General features: G+C 39.1%; 1 protein-coding gene across 4 annotated transcripts in view; it reads right to left on the bottom strand.

Annotated features, from left to right (window-relative positions):
* Positions 1–22936, bottom strand: part of LOC149786423 (uncharacterized) — a 52326-nt gene that overhangs the window by 13313 nt on the left and 16077 nt on the right. Inside the window, exon 1 of one of the 4 annotated variants that reach the window (XM_089976865.1) lies at positions 4247–4405. The exons of 2 other annotated variants lie outside the window; for them this stretch is intronic. Coding sequence is in view for 1 of the 2 variants with exons in the window: in XM_089976860.1 (XP_089832986.1) it covers positions 4073–4095 (23 nt within the window). In the remaining variant the exon portion in view is untranslated. Of the gene's footprint in view, positions 1–4072; positions 4217–4246; positions 4406–22936 lie in introns of those variants that run through there. One more of the 4 variants, XM_089976860.1, reaches the window with a different exon arrangement.

Genomic DNA, 22936 nt, shown 5'->3' with positions numbered 1-22936 from the left:
CTCTCTGTCAGAACAAACATTTTTCGGATACGGTCTCATTCGAGATCGTACCCTCTCACAACTAACATGTTAACCAATGTCAAAAAGAAGTTCAATAACCATCAACATGCGTACACAATCTGACTAAAATCAGATCTCCACTATTATACATGAAGATCAGACAGCGGCCTCTTAGGTAGGGGTCATGTTCTGGTAACATATGTTATTACCATAATCGCTAATTTTATCAACCTATCAGATGAAGTCTTATATCATTGCGTTTGGAGACTGAGCAGTGTGGATAAAGAGCACGAATGTGTACTAAACGATTTTGATTCACTTTCAGATTTTTTTAAAGCTGCATTTCCATTTGCTAATTCAAAGGTCACCAAAACATGACCCTTAAGCGGTCGTCGTCAGATCTTCACGTAGGGCAGCGGAAATCCGATTTTAATCAGACTGCATATGTTCATTTCCAAACTCGTCACCAAAACCAAACCAGTTACAAGATTGACACGGCAAACCATATCTTTGTATAATTATCCCCGTATCAAACCAACCAACCCCCCAGAACGTAATGATTCATAAAGCTCGCAATTTTCACCATAAGAAACTCTTGACTAAGCAAAATCGAAAATATTCATATAAGGCGGTAGCAACCGCGTCCCAGATAATGAAGCGGTAAGTTGGGCTCAAAATCGTTCACAATGAACATTTCGGTAAACGCACAAAACAGGAGAAAAAGGCAACTGCTCAAGAATATCGTAGGCCAGAACCTAATCTCGAACCTGACTATCACAAAAGTGTTTCAGCATTAGAACTGTCCACTTATGCAAAATGGAATCATGTATGTTTTGACACTACTCCAAATAACTAGGGTGAAATATGGAGATAAAGTACAGATGTTTCTACCTCATGGTCAAAATAATAATTTTTTAAAATACCCAAATCGAGAATTAATTTCATTACTTATGCTGGTGAAAACTGGATCAGGTCCCTATTTCACCAATATGTTGAATTAGTCCATATGTAAGAAAACGGAACGGTTAAACCCAAGTCACACTGTAAGTTCATCCATAAATATCCAATCCCACCCTCGTACTTGTCCATAATCATTTAAATTCTGTGCGAAGACGAATACGGCTCGACAAGTCCATTCTAAAAAATTCATGACGGAAAATTAACCTATCAAAATGGGAAGAATATATGTTCGGAATTATAGAATAGTGATGATAATATCAACCTACTCTTTACACCCCTATACATTATCAAACAGCCCCTCTTCTTTCCTAGTAACTTCGCCGTCGTGCAATCTTAACCAGGGACGGATTAAACTTCAAAAATCATTTTATGTGTTGTATATTAAAATGAATTTGCGACTGAAGAATCAAGTAACTGATGAAAAGGCGTAACAGCAAACCGCATTCACTACTAGTACGCACGGACAAACGAATAAGACTGGATTATTCTCCCTTTACCTCGGTTTAAAAAACTCTGGACAGTAAATACAGCTAATTTTAAAATATTAAATATTTAAAGAAAATGAACTTACTAATATCCTTCGAAGAGCCTCTTTCTTCCAGTTTTATGTAACTGATGTACTAACGTTATGCTAATACGAAACAATGGTCTTATGTACTGCATGTTTTGTGTTATACATTCCTGTGCCAACAAAACGCCTCTGCATTGTTGTATACATGTATTATGTAACATTTTATCACATGAGTGTGTGTTTGAACACACACACACACACACACACACACACACACACACATACATACATACATACAAAAGTTAATGTTTCCGCAGTGGTCATTACGCTGCATATTTGGCTACATAACTTCAAATCTATACACTGTATTTAATTCTATTCTAGCAATACCTGTACTATATAATGGTAATTACTAATAGGTAAAACTATTTCATAAACTGCTACTAGAACAAACAAGTTACTTTCTTTTAGTTTCTGAAACTCCATTCGGAGCCGACAATGTCCAAATGAATCAAACCCAAGTAATGCCAGGAGAGCACAGGCACAATATCTGCATATATGGTCATTTGCTCCGACAAGTGTAGCTGCTGTTGCTACGTGTGAAAAACCTCCAACGTTTTAAAAAGAAAATTTAAAACTGAGCCAATGTTTTGGGAAATATTTGGAGGTTTTGGAAGTAAAAAAACAATACATTGTTTGCTCCAGTGACAGTTGATATTTATCCTTTAGTTATGAGTTAATCGTAGATGGTAATGCTTAGGGGAAAAAAGCATGCAGAAAGAGAAACAAGGAAACAAATGGCCAAAAGAAACGCGCTCTTGATCAGAGCACAAACATAACGCGACAAAGATGTGTGCCCGCTCCGGTGGCCTAGTAGTTAGAGCGTCCGCCTCGGGTGCGGGAGGTCGTGGGTTCGATCCCCAGCCGAGTCATATCAACGACCTACAAAAATGAAACTAACATTTTCCTCGTGTGGCGCTCATCATTAGGAGGTTAGTGTTAGGACTGGTCGGACTGGTGTCAATAATGTGAATGGGTGGGACATCATGCTACATGTCTGCGGCATGATGCCCCAGTGCTAGACATCACTATAAACTGCCACAATACAGTCATCGTAGCGATGACTGAAAAATTGTTAAAGCTACGTTAAACATCCAAATCACACACATACACACACACAGATGTGTACACAGTTCTATCGGCATTGAACTGACGCACGAAACCCATCAGACGCCCTTATGCATCAGATCACAGGAGTCTGACGTTTTATCAATAAAGTACGGCGAAATCTCTGACAACATGAAATCACCTTATCGGTATTATAAATGAACACTGGAAAAATGGGCTACTTCCGTCTGGTGGATTCTAATAGAAAGGGTTTGTGACCGTAATGGTGAAAATAAAGGTTAATTCGCCGGATTGGATTCTTGACATGGTCGTCCAAGAGATGTTCGTTGGTGTGTCACTGTCTTTTGAATGTATATGTATATTTTTTTCAGTCTTCTTGCGATTCTGAAGCGATAAAAGACGCGTGAGAAAACTCGAATCGAGCGGAGAGTTGTGGTCACCGTTGCACTCCTTGTGTTCATTTATATTACCAATAAGGTTATTTCATATTGTCAGAAATTTCGTCGTACTTTATTGACAAAACGTCAGACTCCTATATGATCAGATTAAGTCAACGCAGTAATTTAAAGAAACAGTTTGTACGCTGGAAACATCTTAGCAACAAAATAAACTGCCATATATTAGAACAAAAATCAGTTTAATGCATTCGCAACTCCTTGGTCAAGCCGAGGTGGTATGAATGACATCTGTCGGACATATTAGAAGTATAATCTGTAGAACTGAGAACGAAGTTTCGGATGGAAGCGCACAATAGACAAACCATTTTTTAATATTAATTGGGGGAGGGATGGTTAGAGCGTCCCCTTCGGAAGCGGGAGGTCGTGGGTTCGATCCCCGGCCGAGTCATACCAGAGACTTACAAAAATGGCACTAACAGCTGCCTCGATAGGCGCTCAGCATTAAAAGGTTAGTGTTATGACTGGTCGGCCTGGTGTCAGGATAATGTCAATAATGTGAATGGGTGGGACAGGATGCTACATGTCTGCGGCATGATGCCCCAGTGCTAGACATCACTATAAACTGCCACACTGCAGACGTCGTAGCGACATGACTGAAAAATTGTTAATGCTACGTTAATCACACACACACACACACACACACACGAATAGCTTGATACAAATATTCCTCATCTGAATTTTGAAAGAAAAGAAAGAGAAAAAAAACAAACAATTATCTCCATTATATTATTTGAAAGGACTCTCCAACCCCGAAAACTAAATGCTTGATCCCAAAGTAAAGCAGTGTCATATGATCTCAAACTGGCTTCAGTGTCAAGTCTGTTGCAATACTGTCCAGAAATTGCACACTACAGAGAGTACTCCATTTTGCAATAAAGTATATATTATACTTTAATAGAAGTATGTACTATCTTTGAAGGGCGGATTTACTCAAGGAATTAAACTAACAAGATACTACTCGTAGCTGTAAGCGTACACTGAAATATACAAAATAAAAATAAAAATTATATATCACCTGTCATTTATGTACACGAGCATTCTCAAATTTCCCAAGGTTTCATCTGATTTTCTTTCAGACAAGTCCAATATGTTTAACTAATCCAAAATTTCTTAGAATAATCCAAATCAGCTCTAGCGTGCATAGGATATTGTATAAGAACTACAGAAACCAAAGGAACTAGCAGACTACCTGAAATTCCGTTGCTAGGAATCAGCTCGTGAGCACGATAAATGAAATCCAGGAATCCATATCTCAAGCACAGGACATGGTAAGACGTGTAATATATACATTCCATACAGAAGTTAACACATCTAAACGGTCTTCGAACGATCCATGAATTGCGCAGCTTGCGTGTTAATTATTATTTATGTCTAGTTTTAGATCGAAGCGACCGCCGCATAGCTCCGGTGACAGGTCATTCTTAAAACCGTTCAGCGGTGACTATGATAAGTGAGTGGATCTCTTCCGTCCGATTAGAATCCATTATAAGTAATAATATATCATTAATATGTCACGTATCCTTTGTTTTCATTTGTTGATCATATTAGATAAGCCGCACATGTTCTCCAATTTAATCGGTTGATTCTAACATGATTTCGTTCCGACTTAACATTTCGCGAAGCATACGGTACGGAAGATAATTAGCCTCAAGCTGTGACAAGCTGTTGTTTGTCACGCTATGCAATGAAGTCCCAATGCAAAAGACCTAATTTGTTTTCTATTTACAGTTATCGGACTTAGTAAATGACTCGCAAGCCATTAAGCTGAGATATAAACAAAAGCTTCTGCATAATCTATAAGTGTTGCTTCCTTAGCCACTTGCATATGTGTCAAATCGTAGATATGGTTTACATATAAATTATACAATGGCGGATCTAGAAATATCGTTCAGGGGAGTGAAGCGTAAACAAAGTAAGCGATGGGTCTTTAAGACAGTACACCAGGCGGGGACCGGCATGAAGGGATAAGTAAGCCCCCACCCCCCAGCTCCTGCGTTAGATGAGTTTAATTGGCATTATTTTAAAGCCTCAATGCCGCAGTTTATCATAAATTTCACCATTCTTCCAATCTAACTCAAAAAAGCTATCAGTCATAAACCGGTTTTCGAAATAAGCAGCATAGTAGGTATGATCGACATTCAAATGTTCATTTTAGAATTAAGAGGTGCAACAATTTAGTTCAGTCAACGAATTGCTCATAATTCAGATCATCTTCCTGAGTGCTCCAAAAGAATTGATGCGATACATTCGACAACTTCTGTTAGTGACTAACCTAATAACAACAACATTCGCACGTAGCGCACATATTGATTCAAGAGCGAATGAAACTTGCCCGCATTTTGAAAGCGGATCTGAGAGGGAAAAGCGTGCATTTGACCCCCCCCCCCAAAAAAAAAAGACTCGGGTGAATACTAGTAACCAGCTGAGGCACTGGACTATACATTAAAGTCCCAAACTTGGTCTGAAGACAGAAAGGTGTTACTTCGTATGTTTACAAATGTGACGTCATCAAATCTTGTGTTGCGGCTTACGAAATGTCGATATTATATGGTTTTAATGGAAACTAACGATATTTAGGACCAATATCTTTCAAGATACAGTATTATTCAAACATATAGTTGGCATATACAAATTTTTGCAAGTAAGAGCTTCATTGAGGGGCTTTAACTATCTAATTGTAAAGAAAACTTACAGTAAACGTTCAGTAGTGTCATACTAGGCGGTTTAAACTGGGCTTACAGATTTCGGCCAAAGCCCTTCTAAGCTCCTTGACTTTTATCCTTCCGTCACACGCGAGTGTATGCGGTATCGCTAAAAGTTAGGGAGTAAATAGTTCATAAGCTAGCGTAAATCTATGCAGCTATTATTAACTTTATTTATTTGGTAGATAATATAATTATTAATTACAACGCCCTTTTGGAGGCGAGAGAAAGTAATCCTGTTTGGCTAAACTAAACGAGAAGGTTCATTTCCCTGGCGAAATTCAAGGTTTTAATGTAACCTCCTTCGCGATATTAGACAGTCATAGTGTCCTGCCTTGGGAAAGATCTGAGTAATCCGAGGAAAATTCAGTAATTTATTTCGTTTAATAAATAGTCCAAGGGAAGTGGGTCTTGCAATTTGAAAAACCCGAAACACGAGAAGAGATTGGGAATTCTCTGGTGATAAGCTAGCAAGGACTCTGGAAGGTACAAAGGTACTGTCTCAGTTCCAAGAAATATTATCACTGATGTAAGTCTGTAATTAGTTGTTTAATTTATTCGTTTTAAATTTATACTTCAATTTTTTTCTCGATTGTAGAAGTTAATTGTTGCATGCATTTTGTTTCAAGTATTATGTGAATCATCAGTTCTAAGAATGCCATACAATATTTCATTTACATGAATGTGTTGGGATTTAGTGGGTTTTTATGTAATAGAAATCACGAATCGTCCGAATTTCCTGCTTTTTTTCTGATGCGAATTGTGAGAAGTAAATCATCTGTCTTAAATAATTTATAGCATGTATGCTGAGAATTTAATTTTCTATGTCTGGAAATATATTCAATTAATCGCTATTTGGCAAAGTAATGTAGTTAGAACAAGGAATGGAGTCCATTAGTTCATTTGCATAATTGAGATGTGAATTATTTTCAAGCGAGAACAGATGGCGTCAGCAATATGAACGCGTGTCGACTGGCAGCTCATCTAGTAATTTACACTCCACAGCTGGGTGTGATGGTTTGTCAAAGGGGTCTAATTATGTCTCGTTGCAGTAAGAACGAGTAGCCGCTAACAAGACATTAATTTATGATGGTAGGGAGTGTGTATCAGGTGGCGAACCGACTTAGTACTGTCGAATTACGATAGACGATATGTGTGTGTGTGTGTGTGTGTGTGTGATTACGATTTTTAACGTAGCATTAACAATTTTTTCAGTCATTTCGCTACGATGTCTGGAGTGTGGCAGTTTATAGTGATGTCCAGCACTGGGACATCATGCCGCATAATGTAGCATGGTGTCCCACCCAGTCACATTATCCTGACACCAGGCCGACCAGTTATAACACTAACCTGATAGATGATATCTGACGTAAACGATAGTGGGAATATTTTGATCCCATGTGAAGAAAAACTTGACACGTATACAGGCTGGGTATTATATTTTTATTTGAATGTATAAATAATTTCCATATCTGAACTGCAGTGCAGTTTACAACCAGGACGGAATAAATTGCAATATTTTGCATACGGACGTTCGGGGTATTCTGCTCTACAGAGATACTCGGTGGAGATAATACAATTTGTTATTCCATCAGTAATTTCCTATTGTAGTTTATTGTTTACTCGATCCGGGAAATAACACCGTGGTCGATCATCTCCGAGATAACAATAACCAAAAACCATCAGGAGGAGGAACCACACATAATCAAACCTTCTAACACATCTTGCATTGACTTTGGCAGAAATACTTTGAGAATATTATTTAAAACAATTACCGCGCGCGCGCGTGTGTGTGTGTGCGCGTGCGTGTGTGCACTTATTAGTGAATGTAACAGCAGTAGCAAAGATCACCAAAGAGAGATTAATTAAAGAGAGCATTATAATATTTGGAACATCAGAGTAGTTTTTTTTCGTAAGAATGTGAAATATATAAAAGATTAAGAGTGTAAGCAATTGACGCAAAGTCAAGAGTCTTGTGAAAACAGATTTACATGCAAAGACACAAGACATTATGGAGTCAATATACAAACAGTGGAATACATGTTACGTCATCGGATGTCATTGTACAAGCAGTGATCATTTACAAGTTGGTATAATATTTTGTACTGATCAGCATGCAGTGATTTGGTCAGATAACGAATTGAAGATAATTATATCCAAACACAAAACAATTTTTGACCGTTCATGCAGCCTGGTGAAATAGTTTGTCAACAGCGCACTGCAGCCTTTAAGAATGACTTTCACAGATGACAAGTATTTTCAGCAAATGAATGTACAATGAAATATTATCAATTGAGAGTATTTTAACAACCCTATATATTCGGTAAGAGTGCATACGCCTCAAAATACACAAACTATCAATCGAGAAAATGGATGGTTATTTCTAATAGACAATACAATTTGCAAATATATAAGTTGTTCAATATACAATTAATGTAAAGGTGTGTGCATGGAAAAATATACACTCCATAACAGAACATGCCATTAGAAATAGTGTAAATGGCATGTGTTGGTCTAGATGCTGACCATGTCTTAAATGTGGTAATCGGAGTAAATACGCGTAATCAGCTTGTCTGGCCAAGCGCGAGTATTATCGTGCGCGCCGGCGACGATTTGCCAAAACAACAAATATAGAACCAACGACCATAGAAAAACATGCAGCATCAAAATAACTTAAATGTGTTTATCCAGACTTTTGTTGGTTGCTAGAATCACGTCATATATCCAGTCGTGTCCAAGGCCCACAGTAATTTTATCCAGGATATGCTTTAGACCATAGTGTTCCTGATAGCTTCGTTAACGCAGTAGTCACGTCACCGCCGGTGGCTTTTTTTCACAAACTTATTTACTTCACATCGGACACAAGTTTCAGTGATTGCACGTTGGATTTTCAGAACGAGTTTTCATGCGACATCGCACACACTGTGAAGACATGATTGTATTGTACATCAAGTATCATTCAACATGGCATCACGAAAGAGAAAAGCTCTGCTTTTACCGTTGTTGGCTCTTCGCACGGGCAAATCCCAGGCCAGCCAAGCCTGGTGACATCTTTCGAAACACAGTTTGCGCGTGAATGATTGGCCCTGCCTGATTCGAGAAAATAGAAATGTTATTGAATCTTACCATGAGATGGTTAACGTGCAATCCCCTGTACGCTGTTGCGCCTTTGGCGGACTATCAACTATGCTGATATAGTCGGGGATTATACGAACCGATGCGCTTCAGTTGTCACCAAGAAGCATATCGTCCACCACTGAATTTTTTTCACAGTCGATTGATGAAGCTCCCATCACTGATGACCTTGATCCGATTGAGAATAATGTTCTGTCCGATGACAGAATACTTGAATACCAAGATAACCCGCGAGAATATTTACCCGAGGTCGACATAAAAATAGCAGGCGTGATGTATGTGACACAATGATACCCACATGTGCCAAAAAGTGATCCAAGGCAGCTGTAACGTGTTGATATTTCGTGGCATGGACGCGCATGGTCTAGCAAACATTAATTGGACCCGGTGTTCTACCAACCACTTGAATTATGTTAACGTAGGTCACATAGGACCCGCATCGTTTCTGCAATACTGACTTGACTAGAATGACCGGTTTAGAAGCGGCTATTTAACAGCCATAATACATATATACAATAACGATATCCGCTAGCGATGCCATAGCAGAGGCTAATGACCGACGATCTAAAGCCGTGCGCGATAAACTAGAAGTGCTACTCGAGTACATAAATGTAATCAATGACAAGCTACAATCGCGACAATGCGCAAACGAAGACACCATAGTGGGATCAAATCAACAAAAGAAAGCGTGATCTAGACCCCAGAAAAAGCCGAACAAGCGAAAAGGTCGCGGACACTACCAAGGACATAATGGGAACAGAGGAGAAACCTGATCTAATCATGCGTGCACCAGTACAAATTTGGCAGAAATTGAAACAAAATTTGAGGACTTTTAAGAGAAAATTCGGGAGATGCATACGCGTGTTCCACAGAAAACACCCGGGTATATATCACAGCTAAACATAGGTACATACAAAATTATTGAACAGGTGCGGAAGATGATCTTTAAGGATTCCCTAGGATTTTCAGCTATTATTCCCAAAGCCAAAGAATGAAAAGTCTATATGCTGAAGTCTCAACGACTAACAACATACAACCGAGTCACATCAGCGAAAAATGGACCGTTTTGGTACTTGGATAATGGTATGGAGCTACAAAAATGACAAAGGATAAAGTTATTGGTTCTGAAGGAAAAAAAGGATACTAAATTCCTGTAAGATATTAAAGCAGACATTTAAATTATTTTTGGTAAAACATTATAGGTCTTGTAATTCGGATTCACGGGTGCACGTGTCTTCTGAGAAAGAACCATATCTCTACCCAAGGAGGAAGATCTCCCCATAAATCACTTCCACTTGGAAAATGTACTGGCGCTCGTGCAGCCAAACACAGGATCACAAAAGGTTCTATAACAACAAAACATTACATAGTAACAAAATTCAAACGCGTGTATTAGACCAAAGACAGGTAAATGGACTCATGGATCTGTTGGAAACACTAGTAGTGTCGGCTCGTGCGGGCAACAACGCACCAGAAGTTATCGATAAGGCCGCTACGATTTGACACGGTTGCTTACCAACGATATCTAGGGCCGGGGGACGTTTCACCTGAACTCAATGAAGACAATACTGTATATTACGACACGATAACGAGTTCTGAAGTAATTTCCACTGAAATACTTGCGTATGTTGCGATACACAATGATACTGAACTTCGTTTAAGAAATTCAACGGAGTATTTTGTTGGTGATTAGCAAAGACACAAAAATTTTCATACGTGAATATGAGCCTCCACACGGCTCTGCCATTTCGATGAATCTGCACCATACACGGTTGATATCACACGGTCGTCCACAAAAACTTTTCTCGGTTGGCCTACACATTCCCAAGAACCAATAAATCTCACACACTGGGTACCATATTGTGCCAGACATTGTCAGAATTACCTCAAAAATTCAGAACAAGTTGACCAGCGTCACCATCGGTTTTCAAAGTGGAGTTCTCCGTAAACGTAACTGCTCAAGGTTATATACCGTTTGGGTTTTCACCAACTGTGGAACCGGGTGATTTGACACCTATTACTGACGTAGGGCCTATGCATCTTCCAAGCCACAATCCAAGGTTGGCACATATTCATTTTACCAATGCGGACTATGTTGGACACGTGGTATATCTCCGCGAGGAGACCTCGATAATACAACTAAACATTAGACTTCGATATGATATTTATTAAATGACAATCATACGTGAAGGTGTGATACCAGTACGTAGTATTAAGGCGATAAAACCCGTTTACATGGCATATTTCGGAACTGGCCTTCATGATGAAATCCAGAGATTGTTCACACGCGTACCAAGGGTGATCGCAGCCTTGCATTTGCGCGTCAAAAAAATAAAAAAAATAAAAATAAAAAAATAAATAAATCCGCGAGTCGGTCAAAAGATCTGGGATTGCAGCAGTTAATTGGATTCGAGATCGACTACAACAATTAGAAACTGCAGGTAGAACAAAAGGCGATTACACTTCCATCAACAGTAGCAATGGTCGAGTCGGTCAGTAAAATCATAAAATGTCGTTCAAAAGCGTATAGTTTATTCAGCGACTGCAAATCTGGCAATGGAAGAGAATTACCATTGTCTCACAAATGGTATTATACAAAAGCCCTATTAATATACACTTAAAAACAGGGGCACAATTTGAGGAAGTATCCTATCCCACGTTTGACGTGGATGCACCTTTGATGATATTGAAGCAAAATAGGTGTTCAGTATGATTCGTGCTCAAAAAAAGATCCCAGTCACGAAAATCAAATAACTTTAAAAGTGCATGATACCTTTCGGCATTTTATCCTTTGTGAGGTCTTTGCGTAAATCGATGGAAAACATACGAAATAACAAGGCTGATCCCTGGGTTGGATTTGTCAACAACGATATCATGACACTGTTTAGCAGCACACATTGTTTCGTCGATGTAAAGGAAATCGAAGCATGACTGAGCAACGTTAACTGTGCCACAAATTGTTTAGACTTATTAGATACAGCGATGAGTATGCATAGTTTGCTGGCCCTTTTATGATGTTTAATAAGTACGCATCCGATAATGCAGATCACGTACATTATATATGTATACGATTTCGAAATCATGTTGGCGATAATAACGCAATTGTAGAACCCGTATCTACCAACACTAACGTAAATTTTAACCTTGGATTTTTACAGCGCCGACTTCAACTTTACCAAAACTCACTGTAGTTTTTGTGTGAGATTTCTCTATATTACTGTTGTAGCAATACCAACTCGAGGCCATCTTGAGTTTCATCAGTGCCGACCCTATTCCCACCCCACTCCAATCCCACCCACCCCCGCCTGACCCTGTTTTAACGAATCAAACTGACTGTTTTAATGGTGAAAATCTTCTCTTAATTGTAAGAAAAGTTTTGCTTATATTCGTAATACTCAAGAATGTGCATGCTAATTACTTTTCTCGGCAATGTAGTTTTGGGATTCAGTTGAAAAGTGCCAAATTACTGAAGACAAAAATTCGCTCATAAATTATTTGCAGAAAATTACTTTGACGCTTACAATTATCAACTTCTGTTTCAAGCAAAAATGAAAATGTTACCAACGTGAGAAATTAAATCTAGTAACTTTTTAAATGTCAACAATAACATTACTACTACTACTACTACTACTACTAATAATAATAATAATAATCCATCTGTATGTAGATTGACACTTACATTTCCTGTTCAATCTTACTTCTGAAGTCGTTATTCAGAAATATTTTATCCGAGCTATACCATATTTTAAATTTAATACAACTACATTATTCCCTTTTTCTCTATATTCTACTCCTGCCCCTGGGCTACAACTCTGGCAAGGAAGTGATGTCAAGAAGTAGTGCTCTTTTCGGTTCAAGTGTTCTTTTACCTGTAATTTACTCACATTTTAACCGCTTCGATATCCATATGGAACATCGTAATTTACTCATACTTTCCCTAATTCAATTTATAATATTAAAAACATTTGTATTGCGCAATAAATGTTGCACTGATACCGAGAAGAGATGATGAAAGTAGTAATGATGATGATGATGATGAAAATGATGAATACTTTTTTTTATACATTTACCCTGGCAGAGAGAGACGGAGAGAGAGAAAAAATTATTAATTAGCGCCATCATTAAGTCAAGTTGAAAAATACTTTTGTACACATATTAAGGACCAATAGAAATGGAGTAAAGTCAACTAAAACAGTTCCATATCGATTACTTGAATTATTTTATATTAGAAACTCATATCGTACTGAGGGGGCCCCCGAATGGTCGAGTGGTCTAAAGCGCTCTCCGTTACGGATCACTGCCATCTCACCTCTGCCTGCGTGGGTTCAAGTCTAGGATTCGGCCAATGTGGGTATGTGAGAAAGCTTGCCAGTAGCTTCTCGTGGGTCGGTGGTTCTTCCCGGGGTTTTCCCGGGTTCTTCCTCCACCATTAATACTGGCCGCCATGCATAGCCTATCGTGTGCTGAAAAATGGCGTTAAACCCACAACAACAACAACAACATATCGTACTGAGATGATAACAAGCTCTGAAAACACCGACTTAAAGGATTAGCAGCCATGTATCTCAAGACTGGAATACGTTAGTGGTGGTTTATTGTAGCAAATTAATTTTAGCCAGTAACCCTTGAGTGGAGCCGATAAAACATATTGGCGACAATAAAAGTGATGTCCTCAAACATCAGATTCTCAAACACAAGAATGTTATCTTCGTTACAAAATACTTTGGAATAAATTGTCTCAAACTGAACTAAGTGTAATTCATTGTGGCACAACGTCATAGGAAGAGTCGTGACGTTACACTTTCTGTCACTTTAACATGGATTTTACTGCCGCAAATTATAATCTGTGGCCAATCAGAACGCGCATTACATTCGTATATGTTAAATATCTCTCAAATATTTTCTTATGTTGATTTATTCTGATACAAATTCTTATCTTAGATAAAAGCATAATTAATATGCAGTCTCTTGCTCATAATACAAGGCATTCAGATATCGATGGCAATAAACCGATCATATCATAATTCTGGCTTCTTGAGTGGTGGTCGACACCTACCTAGTACAGTCAATAACGGACTGAAATCAACTCTGTTAACATGAGTGTGTGTTGGGCCCATTCCCACTCATGATGCCTTTTATTCAGGTCGTTAGGGACATATAGTCCTACGACCTAACGGTCGTTAGGGACATAGAGTCCTACGACCTGACGGCTAAATTAGCAGTGCTCCTTGAGCACTTAAACGCCTGGGGGATGTGGCACTAATTCCTTCCCCCAGGAACATTTAGCATTTCGCTGTGCGGGAATAAACCCGTCGCACATGCACTTTTGGGCGCACGCAACGTAAATCCAAGTAATCAATCAATTCAAGAGTGGTAACAAGGTCAGCCAACGAGATAAAAGATCACCTCATTATTATCAAGGACCCTGCTTACTTTCTAAAGTGTGTACGATTTTAATGATATTACCCTATATTTAAACAGGATCCAAATATTTTCTTCATGTGGTAATAACCCTAGTCTATCACAAGCAAGATCATATCATAAATATACTTGTATCTCATTCATTACTTACACAGTCGAAGATCAAAATGATTGAAACATACATTTAAAGTTTGAGCAGGATAGGGTTACAAATATGGCAAAACAGATGCAAGATCACTTCGTTAATTTGCGCGGATCACGAGTGAACTCATCCAAGATCTTGATTATATCAAGAAATATTTTATGTTTGGCCATGAATTAGTGGATTTTCCCAGAGAAATTACGTTGGTAATTCACTGGAGTGAAATACCACAGATATTTTACCTGGAATTAGAAAGTAGAATTGTTACTACTTATATTTTCTGAGCGAATATACAAAACACCGCACAGCATAAACGGTAAACAGATGACATTGTCGCGTAGGATAACACAAAAATCAGTTAGCGGTTATACAAGTTGCAAGCCAATATGCTTGAGCATAAAATGAAAAAAAAAAGAAAGTGTGTTTGAAACACTTGAATAACAGATATATTTCATCTCCTGGGTTAAAAACTTGATTATTTTCACTCGATGAAATCTAGGCGTTATTCACTAGTTTCAAGCAAATACCCGCTATATATACTGGTCTGCCAAGAATCATGACGTTGTCAAACTGGCGTTGTCCAGAACTCGATTAGTTCCAGAATAATACTATACTCCAATAAGCAATTTCAGTTTTTTACTGAACAATTCAAACAAATGTTTTTCCTGTCAAAAATATCAAAGTACAGAATAAAACACGTCTGCAGACGGCGTTACAAAATGAATGCAAGAAATCGGGAAAAAGGTAGGAATAAAATCTGATAGCATAGTTCACTCCTTATATAAACCTTCAGGAGTCTCTAGCGACAATATGTCACAACATACCCCACGTGACATATCTTACTACTCAATCTAATATTTCAAAATACCTATTCATGTGACTGAACTCATTAATATGAATTAACCTAATCCCTCTAAGATACCACCTGACCTATCTGTCTAATGGGTAAAAGGCCGAATCTAGTAAACACATTTACTAATAATATTATTATTAGTAACTGTTAACGCATAGGCAAACGTAACCATGCTGTTTATAGATCCTATGCAATTTTGTGTTTTTTAATATCTTAAAATAGACCACATGCACGTACGAAATCCAGCTATAGATAATTACAACAATATACAGCCATGATTAAAAATTACAAACTTAGACAAAATCATGTAACAGAACTTACAAAAAGTATTGGTATGCATAACACTTCTGAACCATAGTTTAAAGATTGAGAACTTTGTGATTAATGGCCAATATTATCTTCAAGTTAATGGTACAGTAATATACACCAAAGTGTGGCACCCTGAAATTCCAATATACTGGGGTTGGGGTCGAGCTAGAGCAAAAGTTTCAGAATCCAGCATTCTCAAACCGCTAAGCTGGTACATAGAACACACCGTAGCAATTTCAACTTTTTTAACATATGCTATCAGTTTCCATCCCATCATTAAATTCATGACCGAGTCATCAAACAAATCTAATATGGTCCAGAACACCCCAGCAATATTACAAGGTTACAGTATTAAAACTAAGCTTGTATTACAAATCTGTCCACTCCTATTAATATCTCTTACCCGCCAACTTTAAGCTTAAACATGTAATCAAATAACTTCCGTTTACATATATCTTCAACGAATTTGCTCAAACGAGGAAGCGCTTAACAAAACACTTGCCAATTAAAAAGACACATTAAATGAAGGTGATACAAGAAGAAAAAAAAACAACAACAGAACCGGCTATAGAAAAAGCTAATGTCGTCGAGCAAAGCGGTTCACGCTGATACAAAGCAAAACCTGCCAGCAATTGTTTCCATTTCTTAAGAACATACGACCCAGACGTCACAATCATAGCGCAAATTTTCCGAAGGCATGGGTACATTACCGACTCATCTGCACGTTGTTGTTGTTGTTGTTGTTGTTGTGCAGTTTAACGCCATTTTTCAGCACACGATAGGCTATACATGGCGGCCAGTATTAATGATGGAGGAAGAACCAGGGAAAACCACGGAAAGAAACACCGACCCACGAGAAGATACTGGCAAGCATACCCACATGGCTGAATCCGAGACTCGAACCGCCTCAGACAGGTGAGATGGCAGTGATCCGTAACGGAGAGCGCTTTAGACTACTCGGTCACCCTCATCTGCACGTCTAAAGAACTTTAATGAATTTTTAAAAGACCAACTATGTTTGCTTACCTACGACCATACAACTTACAGACAACCCTTCTGTTCGTGTGTGTGTGTGTGTGTGTGTGATCAGGATTTTTCAGTCATATCGCTACGATGTTTGCAGTGTCTGCAGTGTGGCAGTTTATAGTGATGTCCAGCACGGGGGACATCATGCCGCAGACATGTAGCATGATGTCCCACCCAGTCACATTATCTTGACACCACGCCGACCAATCCTAACACTAACCTCTTAATGCTGAGCGCCAAGCGAGGCATATGTTAGTACCATTTTTGTAAGTCTTTGGTATGACTCGGCCGGGGATCAAAACCACGACCTCCCGCTTCCGAGACGGACGCTCTAACCATTAGACCACCGGAGCGGTCGTACCCTGTTTAACTCCAAGCATGATACAGAAGCAAGGACATACAGTTGTGCAGAATGACGTTACCTAATCTGAAAACAATTATCCAGATAAAGCTATTTCACTGCCTTGCCCTAGCGACATCTATTGGATGTCATGAGTTGTCTGCCTTATTTAGTCATGCCAGTTAACCAATAGCGTGTAACAACGGTGCATTGTACATCGGCCGAAACTGGTGGAGGCAGCTGCCCTTAAAAAGACACTTTGCAAGTTTAACATCTAACTTATAACTACGTACCAGAGTGAAGCCATTACAACTGTATTTGATGGAAAGGGGGTATTTCTGCAAACACAGATCGGCAGTGGAAAACTGCTTATTCAAGATTCCATTCAGGTTGTGAGCGCCACTTGTTTCAGTCATGTAGAAACAGTGTTCAAATTTGAACAACTTGATTTTGTATGGATGCGGTAGCTTGCCACCGCAACCCATGAAATTCACAGATCCAAAGCAATGACATATCTTATCGATCCGCCATGGTGTAGACAGCTTAACATATCGGAACCTCGGCTAGCGAAGATGCGTTGTCCCAGGGAATCATTTGTAAGCATCGCATCATTTTGTCGAGCTTACAAGATCTAAATATGCTCTTCAAACGAGATATTAAATTCGCTCCATGTGTCGACAACACGGATTTCCGTAAATAAACAACCTTTTTAGTAGTTTTGGTTCCTAAAATATGTAGTTTGCGCCATAGACATTGTCGCACGACAGTACTAACGTTACACACCAATAAACATTCTTGGCTTTCGCTTCGATAGCGCTATATTTTGTTGCATGGGTCTAGACACAGATCTCATGGCTTTAAAAAAAACATCAACCCGTATACCACGCATAAGCGTTAAAAATAACATTATATGTCAATAGTCAGTTTAGCAGTTAATTTGTAAATTGCTCCCCCTCCCGACCGCTCAGGTGGCCTAGTGGTTAGAGCGTCTGCCTCGGATACGGGAGGTAGTGGGTTCAAAACCCGGCCGAGTCATACCAAAGACTTATACAAAATGATACTAACAGCTGCCTTGCTTGGCGCTTAGTATTAAGAGGTTAGTGTTATGACTGGTCGGCCTGGTGTCAGGATAATGTGACTGGGTGGGACACCATGCTTCATGTCTGCGGCATTATGACCCAGTGCTAGACATCACTATAAACTGCCACACTGCAGACATTGTAGCGATATGACTGAAAAATTGTTATGCTAAGTTAAAAATCACACACACACACACACACACACTCACACTCCCCCTCCCATCCACCAATGTAGATTTCGTAATATCATCTCACATGTTATTAGGTCTATAACGTCTTTCCTTCACTGTCTCGTTTTAATTTTGTTATCACCGCTTTGGAATTTTTCTTATAATATTTTTTAAGCCTTACTAAGCTGACTATACGAACCATTAAGTCTCACAAAGTTGGTTACAAGAGACATTAGATCTTACATAGATGATTACACAAGCCATAGGTCTAACAGACCTCATTACACAAGAGTCTAGGTCTTACAGAATTGTCTACACGAGATATCAAGTCTTACAGAGCTGACTACACGAGCCATTTAGGTTTACAGAGCTGAAGACACAAGACAGTGGGTCTGAAGCTGATAGCAAGTGACATTAAGTCTAACAGAGCTGATTACACAAGACATTAGGTCTTACAGAGCTGATTACACAAGACACTAGGTCTTGCAAAATTTACATAGCTCATTACACAATACACTAGGTCTTGCAGAATTTACATAGCTCATTACACAATACACTAGGTCTTGCAAAATTTGCATAGCTCATTACACAATACACTAGGTCTTGCAAAATTTACATAGCTCATTACACAATGCACTACTTCTTGCAGAATTTCATATCTCATTACACAAAAGACTACGTCTTGCAGAATTTCATATCTCGTTACACAATACATTAGGTGTTGCAGAACGTCTTATACAAGCGACTAAGTAATACATAACTGACTACACGTGACACAGTATTACAGAGCGAAATACGCAAGACACTTAGGTTTACAGAACTGATTACACAAGACACTGGATCCTAATGAGCTGATTACACAGGACACTGGATCCTAATGAGCTGATTACACAGGATAGTGGATCCTATACAACCGATTACACAAGAAACTGGGTCTTACAGAGCTGTCTACGCAAGACATTTGGTTTTACAGAGCTGATTACACAAGACACTGAATCCTACTGAGCTGATAGCACAATAGACTAGGTCTTACAGAGCCGTCTATACAAGGCACTAGTCATTAATAAGCGACTGTCTGACATGAAGATCAAATGTATATTTTCTTCGTATTATGTAATAATTAATCAGTCATGCAAGTATATTGTAACTCATATCATTATGATACAGACCACCGACCACTTGCGGTCGTACCGGAAATAAAAAGTTCAAGCTGCTTTTCATTATCACAGTTCTCTAAAGACAAGAAGAAGAAAAAAACACTGCTAGTTATTACCATGCTTTAACGCTGGAATACTGTAAAACAGCCGTCTGTCTGTCCGTCTGTCTTTCCGTAACAATTACTCCTATTAAACTGTTTTGTGGAATTAACACATGTTGTTATTTTTTAGGTTGTCTATGAAGTAACCATCAGAGAGAGGGGTATGATTTTTGGATCCCTCCGCTGGGGTCCCTAGGAAGTGGCCAACAGTCCTATTACAGTGACATTCTTAAAGTGTTTTGGACCAAAGTTTGTACATGTTGCAGGTGGAGGACACGTACAATTTATATTTATTTGGGGTTACGAACCATATGTCACCGTCCAGAAGGGTACTGGGATGGGAGTAAGCGAATAAGTCATACAAAGCATGGGTGTTTGCCCTGGTAATCCATAGATGTTGCTCTAGTTCAGGGTTCTATTTGTAAAAATAATTGAAAAATAATTATACATATAGCAATCGGGTAAACATCACGTGTCCGAGTTAACAAATATCGACTTCTGATTGGTCAATAACTGGATGAAGTCATTCAAAATGTCCTGGACTACAATTATTAGACCATTTAGCGGTGCGTTCTAAACTACTGTGCAAGTTAAACTGACTGGAACTCCGAGATGCATTGGTCTTTCACAGATCACTCAGACGCTTTCAGGTTTTGTCATGCTTTCTGCAAACTTAGATAATGTAATGATTTATAGTCTTAAGAATATGACTGCAATGGACTGGGAACCTGCTTAATACATGTGCGCGTGCTGTATAACCTGATAAAGACGTTCGAGTATATTAGTATACGGTATTTACAAGATGTGTTTCGCGTCCGACCGATAGTCAGAAAGCTGGCAAGTGGACCTTTTTTTAAGTTGGTTAGACTTGATTCGATTGACCCATGCAATTACTTTATCATGCCAACGAAATCGGAATTGAAATATCTTATTTACTAAATCATGTTGTGGTAAACAGTGTACACTGAATGCCATATTAATAACTGCTTCTTGGTGATCCTAGGTACCTCTGACAAGTCTAATTGCAAACCGCTTGTGAATCGCCTTGACATTTCCCAAGCTGCACCTATCAATAGTTCTCTAAACAAACACCTGAATCTCGTGAGAATGAAGTTTGATTTCGTTAAGCTTTTAACAGCACATCAGAACAAATAGGTCATTTAGTGTCAAAACAATTGGAATAAAGTAACATGCCCATGGTCACACCACGGTAGCCGACCTGGCCTGATGGTAGGATTCGAACCCGCATACTTCCATTCGCGAGTTCTGCACACTAACCAAGCCATTGCGACCACTGGTTTCATTAGTTGCCTCTTACGACAATCAGGAGGGGCCCCGAGTGGCCGAGTGGTCTAAAGCGCTCTTCGTTACGGATCACTGCCATCTCACCTCTGTCTGCGGCGGTTCGAGTCTAAGATTCAGCCAATGTGGGCATGTGAGAAAGCTTGTCAGTAGCTTCTCGTGGGTCGGTGGTTCTTTCCAGGGTTTTCCGGGTTCTTCCTCCACCATTAATACTGGCCGCCATGTATAGCCTATCGTGCTGAAAAATGGCGTTAAACCCCACAACAACAACAACAACAATCAGGACTGTTTATCGGACCTATTTAACATCACAGGTGGTGTGATAATGAAAACAGTTGCCTTAATTCCGATTTTATAGAGTGAACTAGGCCATTAAAGTTGTCACACTTGTAATCTTCATTATGGGCCGTAAGCGCGTTTTACTTTTGCAAAAAAAACAAAAAAAAAACAAAGCCGTGAAGATGATGCATTCACAACATTTGCCTATTTAACTGTATTCAGCAATAATTACACAATAATTCTGATTTCAAAATTTCTTCTGAGCAATTTGGTTCGAGTATTGGAGTGCATAACAACAAACCTTTCCTTGTTTTATGCTTTGGTGTGGAAAACTGCCAATCTGCCTATTTAGATTTCCCACACTGACTCTTTAGTAAATAAAACAGGTTTACGTGCGAAGAGTGATTCATCTTTATAACGGTAAAAATAATACTCACAACAACAGAAGAACAAACCCGCATCTGTATTTATAATCTGCGATGGTCGATCACAGACGGGCAGAGCCGGTTCAGACGCATTACAGTTAAACTCGTTTATAACGAACCTCTTCGGACTACTGCAGTTACTTCGTTACAGCCATGCTAGTTGTAAGCAACACGCTTCGAGAGGAACGCTAATTCACTTTGTTGTGTCCGTGTAGGTAGTAACCGAGTTTGCTACATAATTACTAGTATTCCAAATAGGTATTAAGAATTCTGAAGAAAAAGGAAACACTCCAATTTTTTTGTTACGCAAATGATATTAACTGGTAAAGGGTTCTTAATGTTCTTTATGCATAAATCCAGTGGCGTCGCTAGGGGGGTGCGGACCGCACCGGGTGACACCATCTCAGAAGGGTGACACCAAAATGAAAAATTGCAAATTTTACAGAGGGCACACTGCTCGGTCTAGTCGGATTTCATAAGCGGATAACCGATCATAGTTAAATACATGACTAGTAGGCACAGTAGTGGCGTCGCTAGGGGGATGCGAGGGGTGCGGACTGTACCGGGTGACACCATCAGAGGGGGTGACACCAAAATGACATTACTAAGGATTCTGTATGGTCTGTTACGGAAGGAGGACTATGGGGGTGACACCATGAGCTACCGTACTGGGTGACACCAACCCGAGTGACGCCACTGCATAAATCGAGTACTGCTCCGTCTCGTGAAGATACAGAGGTTACTGGATGAGGGAAAGAGTCTGCCGAATGCATATAGGTGTGTTCTTTTACGGGTGGCATAAAACGTGTGCCAAACAAAGTATCACTGCACTAATTATTTCCCACAATCCTCAATAATAAAGTTAATTAAAAAAATATACTTCCTGCACTAATTCAGTGGGCGCATCACATACCGTCCAAGAGACCCATTTAAGACTTCAGTTTAGACATCAAAAACATAGAACTCCACAGTATAACACGGACAAATGTGTCGTATTCAAATCTGGATTATAAAAAAACAACAACAAAAAAAAAAACGAGCATCTGGAGGCAAACATTCGAAACATGGACCAATTTCACATTTGTTTTAAACGCAAGTAGATGTTATTATCACAGTAGGTAGAAAAGTGATTCAGCTTTTTTCTTCTGCCCAAATGCATGTACTTAAGTCACACCCAACCAGATTTTCCATTTGAATCAGAATAAAAATTGAGAGAGAGAGAGAGAGAGAGAGAGAGTGTGTGTGTGTGTGTGTGTGATTAGGATTTGTAATGTAGCTTTAACAATTTATCAGTCATATCGCTACGATGTCTGCAGTGTGGCAGTTTATAGTAATGTCTAGCACTGGGCCATCATGCCGCAGACATGTAGCATGATGTCCCACCCAGTCACATTATCCTGACACCAGGCCGATCAGTCCTAACACAAACCTCTTAATG

Source organism: Sinohyriopsis cumingii, chromosome 12 (assembly GCF_028554795.1).
Source record: "Sinohyriopsis cumingii isolate HCF-2022 chromosome 12, ASM2855479v2, whole genome shotgun sequence".
NCBI classification, from domain to species: domain Eukaryota; kingdom Metazoa; phylum Mollusca; class Bivalvia; order Unionida; family Unionidae; genus Sinohyriopsis; species Sinohyriopsis cumingii.
The sequence above is the reverse complement of the archived record's forward strand: the minus strand, read 5'-3'. Positions and strand labels throughout refer to the sequence as shown.